The 9,054-nt window shown below is 41.6% G+C and overlaps 1 protein-coding gene across 1 annotated transcript; it reads left to right on the top strand.

The window, feature by feature from the left end:
- The first annotated feature begins 591 nt into the window (after nucleotides 1–591).
- LOC104658856 (60S ribosomal protein L15) lies at nucleotides 592–1,329 on the top strand. The gene has a single exon (XM_010358985.2). It carries the CDS (start codon nucleotides 652–654, stop codon nucleotides 1,264–1,266), a length of 615 nt encoding a protein of 204 aa, XP_010357287.2. The 5' UTR covers nucleotides 592–651; the 3' UTR covers nucleotides 1,267–1,329.
- Nucleotides 1,330–9,054: the final 7,725 nt, after the last annotated feature.

A 9,054-nucleotide genomic window follows, 5' to 3' on the forward strand; every position in this document is an offset into this window, starting at 1 on the left:
TATAATTTCTTAATGACCATTTCAATCTCGCTACTTGTTATTGGTCTGTTCAGGGTATCTAATTCTTCCTCATTTAAGCCACAAGGGTTGTATTTTTCCAGGAATTTATCCATCTCTTCTAGGTTTTCTAGTTTATGTGCATAAAGGTGCTCATAGTAGCCTCAAATGATCTTTTGTATTTCAGTGGTGTCAGTTATAATATCTCCTGTTTTGTTTCTTAGTGAGGTTATTTGGATTTTCTCTCTTCTGTTCTTGGTTAATCTTGCTAATGGTGTATTTTATTTATCTTCTCAAAGGATCAGCTTTTCGTTTCATTTATCTTTGTTTGTTACAATTTCATTTAGTTCTGCTCTGATCTTGATTATTTCCTTCTTGTACTGAGTTTAGGTTTGGTTTGTTCCTGTTTCTCTGGTTCCTTGAGGTGTGGCTTTAGATTGTCTATTTGTGCTCTTTCAAACTTTTTGATATCGGCATTTATAGCTATGAACTTTCCTCTTAGCATCACCTTTGCTGTATCTTAGAGGTTTTGATAGGTTGTGTCATTATTGGCATTCAGTTCAAATAATTTTTAAAATTTCCATCTTGAAAAAAGGGATTGTGGGAGTACAGCTCTTTCCTTTCCGTCTGGCGGCAGCCATCAGGTAAGCCAAGATGGGTGCATACAAGTACATCCAGGAGCTATGGAGAAAGAAGCAGTCTGATGTCATGCGCTTTCTTCTGAGGGTCCGCTGCTGGCAGTACCGCCAGCTCTCTGCTCTCCGCAGGGCTCCCCGCCCCACCCGGCCTGATAAAGCGCGCCGACTGGGCTACAAGGCCAAGCAAGGTTACGTTATATATAGGATTCGTGTTCGCCGTGGTGGCCGAAAACACCCAGTTCCTAAGGGTGCAACTTACGGCAAGCCTGTCCATCATGGTGTTAACCAGCTAAAGTTTGCTGGAAGCCTTCAGTCCCTTGCAGAGGAGCGAGCTGGACGCCACTGTGGGGCTCTGAGAGTCCTGAATTCTTACTGGGTTGGAGAAGATTCCACACACAAATTTTTTGAGGTTATCTTCATTGATCCATTCCATAAAGCTATCAGAAGAAATCCTGACACCCAGTGGATCACCAAACCAGTCCACAAGCACAGGGAGATGCGTGGGCTGACATCTGCAGGCCGAAAGAGCCCTGGCCTTGGAAAGGGCCATAAGTTCCACCATACTATTGGTGGTTCTCCCCGGGCAGCTTGGAGAAGGCGCAATACTCTCCAGCTCCACCGTTACCGCTAATATAAGTAAAGTTTGTAAAATTCTTACCTAATAAACAATTTAGGACAGTCAAAAAAAAAAAAATTTCCATCTTGATTTTATTTTTGACCCAATGCTCGTTCAGGAGCAAGTTATTTAATTTCCATGTATTTGAATGGTTTTGAAGGTTCCTTTTAGAGTTGATTTCCAGTTTTATTCCACTGTGGTCTGAGAGAGTACTTGATACAATTTCAATTTTCTTAAATATATTGAAGCTTTTTTTATGGCCTATCATATGGTCTATCTTGGAGAAAGTTTCATGCACTGTTGAATAAAATGTGTATTCTGTGGCTGTTGGATGAAATGTTTTGTACATATCTCTTAGATCCATTTGTTCCAAAGTATAGTTTAAATCCATTGTTTCTTTGTTGACTTTCTGTCTTAATGACCTGTCTAGTGCTGTCAGTGGAGTATTGAAGTCCCCCACTATTATTGTGTTGCTGTCTATCTCATTTCTTAGGTTTGTTAGTAATTGTTTTGTAAGTTTGGGATCTCCAGTGTTAGGTGCATATGTTTAGAATTGTGATATTTTCCTGTTGGACAAGGCCTTTTACCATTATATAATGTCCCTCTTTATCTCTTTTAACTGCTGTTGCTTTAAAGTGTGTGTGTGTGTGTGTGTGTGTGTGTGTGTGTGTGTGTGTGTGTTCTGATATAAGAATAGCTACCCCTTCTTGCTTTTGGTGTCCATTTGCACAAAATGCCTCTTTCCATCCTTTTACTTTAATTCTGCGTAAGTCCTTATGTGTCAGGTGAGTCTCTTGAAGGCAGTAGATAGTTAGTTGGTGAGTTCTTATCCACTCCGTGGTTCTGTATCTTTTAAGTAGAGCATTTAGGCCATTTACATTCAATGTTAGTATTGAAATGTGAGGTACTGTTGCTTTCATCATGCTCTTTGTTGCCTGTGTGCTTTGGTTTTTTGTTTGTTGTTTTTGCTTTTTAAATTGTATTTTTGTTTTACAGGTCCTATGTGATTTATTATTTAAAGACGTTCTGTTTTGATGTGTTTCCAGGATTTGTTTCAAAATTTAGGGCTGCTTTTAGCAGTTCTTGTAGTGGTAGTTTGATAACGGTGAATTCTCTTAGCATTTATTTGTCTGAAAACAACTGTATCTTCCCTTCATATATGATGCTTGGTTTTGCTGGATCCAAAATTCTTGGCTGATAAAATGTTTTGTTTGAGGAGGCTGAAGATATGGCCCCAATCCCTTCTAGCTTGTAGGGCTTCTGCTGAGAAATCTGCTGTTAATCTGATAGGTTTTTCTCTGTGCTTCTGTCTCACTGCTATTAAGATTCTTTCCTTGGTCTTAACTTTGGATAACCTGATGACAGTGTGCCTAGGTGAAGATCTTTTTGCAGTGAATTTCCCAGGTGTTCTTTGTGCTTCTTGTATATGGCTGTCTAGTATCTCACAAGGCCAGGGATGTTTTCCTCCATTATTCCCCCAAATATGTTTTCTAAGCTTTTAGAATTGTCTTCTTCCTCAGGAACACCAATTATTCTTAGATTTGGTTGTTTAACACAATCCCAGATTTTTTGGAGGCTTTGTTCATATTTTCTTATTCCTTTTTCTTTTTTTGTTATTACACTTTAAGTTCTAGCGTACATGTGCACAACATGCAGGCTTGTTACATAGGTATACATGTGCCATGTTGGTTTGCTGCACCCATCAACTCATCACTTACATTAGGTGTTTCTCCTAATGCTATCCCTCCCCTGGCCCCTAACCCCCTGACAGGCCCCAGTGTGTGATGTTCCCCACCCTGTGTCCATGTGCTCTTGTTATTCAACTCCCACCTGTGAGTGAGAACATGTAGTGTTTGGTTTTCTGTCCTTGTGATATTTACTTAAAATGATGGTTTCCAGCTTCATCCATGTCCCTGCAAAGGACATGAACTCATCCTTTTTTATGGTTGCATCTTATTCTTTTTTCTTTGTGTTTTTTGGATTGGGTTAATCTGAAGACCTTGTCTTTGAGCCCTAAAATTCTTTCTTCTACTTGTTCAATTCTATTGCTGAGACTTTCCAGAGTATTTCACATTTCTAAAAGTGTGTCCAAAGTTTCCTGAATTTTTTTATTGTTTTTTCCTTAAGCTATCTATTTCCATGAGTATTTCTCTCTTCACTTCTTATATAATTTTTTAGATTTCTTTGCACTGGGCTTCACCTTCTTCTGGTCCCTCCCTGATAAGCTTAATAACTAACTTCTTGAATTCTTTTTCAAGTAAATCAGGGATTTCTTCTTGGTTTGGATCCATTGTTGGTGAACTAGTGTGATTTTCGGGGGGTGTTGAAGAGCCTTGTGTTGTCATATTACCAGGGTTGGTTTTCTGGTTTCTTCTCATTTGGGTAGGCTCTGTCAGCAGGAAGGTATAGGGCTGAAGACTGTTGTTCAGATTCTTTTGTCCCACGGGGTATTCCTTTGATGTAGTACTCTCCCACTTTTCCTATGGATGTGGCTTCCTATGAGCTAAACTGCAGTGATTGTGTGATTGTTTTCTCTCTTCTGGGTCTAGCCACCCAGTTAGTCTACCCAGCTCCGGACTGGTACTGGGGGTTGTCTGCACAGAGTCCTGTGATGTGAACTGTCTGTGGGTCTCTCAGCCATGGATACCAGTGCTTGTTTTGGTGGAGGTCGTGGACAGTGCAATGGACTCCATGAGGCTCCTTTGTTTTGGTGGTTTAATGCTTTATCTTTGTGCTGCTTGACCTCCTGCCGTAAGGCGGTACTTTCCAGGAAGCATCAGCTATAGTAGTGTGGAGAGGAACCAGCGGAGGGCGGAGCCCTAGAACTCCCAAGATTATATGCCCTTTGTCTTATGCTACCAGGGTGGATAGGGAAGGACCATCAGATGGGGGCGGGGCTAGGCATGTCTGAGCTCACACTCTCCTTGGGCAGGTCTTGCTGAGGCTGCTGTGGGGGAATGGGGGTAAGATTCCCAGGTCACTGGAGTTGTATACCTAGGAGGATTATGGCTGTCTCCGCTGAGTCATGCAGGTTGTCACAGAAGTGGGGGAAAGCCGGCAACCACAAGCCTCACCCAGCTCCCTCGCAAACCGAAGGGCTTGTCTCACTCCCACCATGCCCCTCCCCCCACAGCCCTGAGTCTGTTTCCAGGCAGAGGGCAAGAGGAGCTGGAAAACTTGCCTGAGGCTATCCTCCACCCAGCTGGGAGAGAAAAGGGCTTTAGCTATTCCCCTGCTTGTGAAGTCTGCACGCCCTGATTTGCACCCTCCCGAGTTCCTGCCAGGAGCCTTCTTGACCCGTTCAAATTGTTGCAAAGTTCAGTTAGAGATTTCCTTCTCCCTGTGGAGTTTTACCCCCTGCTCCTTTGTCCATCCTCCCTATGGATCCCTGTGGTGCCGGGCAGGAATGGGCTGCTTGGGGACCCAGCAAGCTCCCAGGGCCTTTCTGCTGCTTCCTCTACCCCTGTATTTTGCTCGGCTCTCTAACTTGACTCAGCTCCAGGTAAAGTAGGAAACTTCTGCAAGCAAACCTTCAGCTTCTCCAGTGGGACTGTGCATTGGGTAAAGGAGCGTCTCCCTATCCCAGTTCCGCAGTTGGGGCGCTCACAATATTTGGGGTGTCTCCCCGGTCCTGCAGGAGAAGTCCACTTCCATCAGAGGGTCTATGGGTCCTCTCAGGATTGCTGGTTTGTCCTTGCAATCAATCTGGAGCTAAAATTCACAATGTAAGCCTCTGCATGCTGCTCTGTCCTGAGCTGCAATCTAGTCCTGCCTCTCATACGCCATGATCTTCTGAATCCCTCCTTGGAGGTTTAACTCCAAAGAAGTATGCTTCCAGCTGCAGGCTATTTGAATTTGGATAAGGAGTTATGTTGGAATAGGGTGCTATATTCTGATTATTAACAACATAATCAATTTTCGTTGTCCGTGAGCTCAAAATAAGGTGAGTTGTACCATTTTTAGAATTCCTAAAGTCACTTGCTTCAGTATGCTTCAGAACACAAAACCCACATTCTCTCACAGTTACCACATTGTGTTTCTTCCAATCCTATTTTGAAGACCATAAGACCATGATTCCTGGGCAATGTGGGGCAGAGGAAATTAGAAAACTGCATGTAATGTGCAAAGCCAGTGATTCATGTGCAGACGCTCAAGAACTTATGTAGCAATCTTGTCTGAAGACTTGAGCTCAACATCAATTTATTTCTGCACACCCTTTGGCCTAGCAATTTCATTTGTAGAAATCCATTCTACAAAACACATATTGTGTGCAAATATGTATGTTGCAAAGATGTTCATGAAATCATTTTAATAGCAAAGAACTGGAAACTAAATCCATTTTATAGGAACATAATTGCATAAATTATGGTACATTTACATAATGGGATCCTGTGAAGCTAATAAAAATGAGGGCAGCCTGCCTCTATATACTTTCCACAGAGATCGCTAAAACAGCATTAAAAAAAAACAGAACTGTGGACTGTGCTATGGGTGATGATGTGGCAATGTAGGTTCATCAGCTGAAGCAAATGTGGAGAATGTTAGTGATGGGGAGGCTTTGTGGGTGTGGGGGCAGGGGACACATAGGAAATCTCTGTACCTTCTACTCAATTTTGCCGCACATCTAAAACTGCTTTGATAAATAGTTTTAAAAAGAAAAGGAAAAAAGAACATTACAAAGGATTACATGAAGTGAGATCCCATTTAGGTAGATGAAGCAAACGTAGAGATGTGTGTATTGGAGGAATATATATGCACAGATGCATAGAAAGGGAACTAGAAGGCTAAAAGACACACCAAGTGGTGCAGCACTGCCTCTTGGAAACAGGACAGGGAGACAGAAGAAGACACGGTGAAAAAAATACTTTAACATTTTACCTCCTACACTTTTACGAAAGTTGAATGTTGTACAGAGTAAATGCAGCCCTGTATTCCTCATGCAGGGGAAGAAAACACCACAGGATAAAGACAAACAACCAAAAAAATGATGAGACCAAAGATGAGTCAAGTTACAATCATCTTTAAGTCAAATACTGTGTTGTAGAACAATCTAGCTCATATAATGTCTTAAACCTTAGATATTCTATTGGTTCATCAAAAGCCTAACATAGACCAGGTGTGATGGTTCACGGCTGTAATCCCAGCACTTTGGGAGGCCAAGGCAGGCAGATCACCTAAGGTCAGGAGTTTGAGACCAGCCTGGCCAACACAATGAGACCTCGTCCCTACTAAAAATACAAAAATAAGCCGGTCATGGTGGCAGGCACCTATAATACCAGCTACTGGGGAGGCTGAGGCAGGAGAATTGCTTGAACTCGGGAGGCAGAAGTTGCAGTGACCTGAGATTGCACCCCGGCACTCCAGCCTGGATGAAAAGAGCAAAACTCCATCTCAGGAAAAAAAAAAAAAAAAGTCTAATATAGAGTCCTACAAATGTTGCTAAGAAAGTAAATTGAACAGGATTGCTTTAATTCTTATGATTAAACTAAAAACAAAAATGCTGGAACCTTAGCACAACTTTAAATTATATATCATTTATTGAAATATAAAGATCTTCATTTACACGTTTTAAAACAAAAACATGAACAGGGGCATTCATAATACACCTTGTATTGGTAGACCCTATCAAGTTAGTTCTTCTCACACATTCACCACACTGTTGTTTTGGGAACATGTAAGTATCTTTCTCTTTATTATTTCTAAAATATAAATTTTGGACATTCAAAAGTGCAACAGTTAATGTGCCTGTGGGGATTATCACAGTTAAAAAAATATAAACAAAGGCAGTGATACAGCTTGTCATAAATGTTTTGGCAGTATTCTCCAAGTCTATATAGAAATACATATATACATATTGATGTATAACATCATTTTATCTTACGTCCCTCTTCACAAAAATAGGACCATTTTGTACAGATTGGCAGACCACATTTTAAGGACATCACTGATCATTTAAAAAGTCACAAATTGTGTTTCTCAGGCCAGCTTTGATTGTCATCATAAAAATAGAAAGTAGGAAAGATTGGCAAATTTTCTTCTGGAGACTTTGCAGGAGGCCAAAAAGGAAACAAATCTGGAATTTGTTGAAAATACACACACACAAAAATGCAGTCATATACAAATTCAGGTGGGAGCATTTGTTACGACTGGAAACTGCTGGACTGAGAAGTTTCATCCGGTCTCATGATGTCATGCAAGGCTCACGGCAATATCAAAATGCAAAGCACCAACAAAATAAGGCTGTACAAGGGAAAGTGAGCAATAAACAGAATGCTTGAGCTGTGATTCTAGAAACACAAATGTATTTCAAGTCTAATTGGCTCTACAGAACCTAGTCAGGTTTTCGTTTTTAATTGGCCAGTCTGGCTCAGTCTTGGCACTTACTATGTAAAAGGTGGATAAGAAAGTTGGGACTTGCATTGAGATTACACCAGTAGGTAGTCAAGTACTTTGTTATTGCTTCTACATCTTCCAAAACATCACCTGCCAATAGCACATACAGTGATTGCAGTAATCACAGCCCATGTTTCATTCATATGGTATCAGCAATTAAGCAGTATTGCAAAGAATGCCAATGAACTCACACCAACCTGTTTGACAGTGTGGATAGATGTGACAATTGATCCTCCCATCTAACCTCAAATTATCAGTAAAACTTAAAATGTTTTTTCCACCAAAACACTGAGCTGGTTACACAAAGACTTGGAACACTGAATTGCATAATTGTTGTACGTGCCTTTCCTTGGTGGGGAATGCAGTGGGAGGCAGAAGATGGGAGATGGGGCAAGTTCATCTCCCCCATACGGTAGGAAGTAGCGTCTTTACTTTTGGAAAACCTGTCAAAACCAAACTTTAGCTTTCTCAGCCTCAGCTAAGACTGGAAAGTTAAATTAAGATTGCAATTGCTAGCTAGATGGCATTAAATGTCACTAACCTGAAGCCAAGGATTTAAATAGTAGGCTTCCTGCATGGTTGAATTCCAACTCTGTTCCTAAGTTCAAATGATTTGTTTCCCATGGCAACTTCCTGAAACCTAAGTCAGTGTTTCTGAAAACTGGCAGATCAGAAAGCCAGGGAGTTTAGAAAAATACAGATTCTGGTTTCCCTCAGACTTCATACTTCAGAATCTCAGGGATGGAAACCCAGCATCTAGTCATCCCGGCTGCCATGCACATTTGAGAACTGAGGATCCAGGCTAATGCACATCCAGCCTCCACTAAAGAATACCTTTATGGTCTCGAGTTTCAAACTCTTTCTCTTTGGGGTAAGGGCTGAAAGAAGGAGGCTGATGTCTGGCTGAAAGAAGGAGGCTGATGTCTGGGCATCCTTCTGACCCTTTTCAAGTTCACAGATTCAAAAAAATACATATATTGGGGTCGTCAAAGCTTTCACCAGGCATAAAGAAAAAACAAAAAACGTCTGCAAATCCAGTCTTTTTGCTGATCATTATATTTTCCATTGGGTAATATACATGAGAAGTTATGTTCAGCACAGGTTTATGTCTCTATACTGAGAACTTTTAAGACTTCAGAGTTTTGTTTCCTGTAATCCCAGCACTTTGGGAGGCCGAGATGGGCAGATCACGAGGTCAGGAGATCGAGACCATCCTGGCTAACATGGTGAAACCCCATCTCTACTAAAAACAGAAAAAAATTAGCCGAGCGTAGTGGCGGGCGCCTGTAGTCCCAGCTACTCGGGAGGTTGAGGCAGGAGAATGGCGGGAATCCCGGGAGGCGGAGCTTGTAGTGAGCCAAGATCGCGCCACCGCACTCCAGCCTGGGTGACTGAGCAAGACTCAAAAAA

The sequence above is a fragment of the Rhinopithecus roxellana genome, chromosome 2, assembly GCF_007565055.1.
Source record: "Rhinopithecus roxellana isolate Shanxi Qingling chromosome 2, ASM756505v1, whole genome shotgun sequence".
NCBI lineage: Eukaryota > Metazoa > Chordata > Mammalia > Primates > Cercopithecidae > Rhinopithecus > Rhinopithecus roxellana.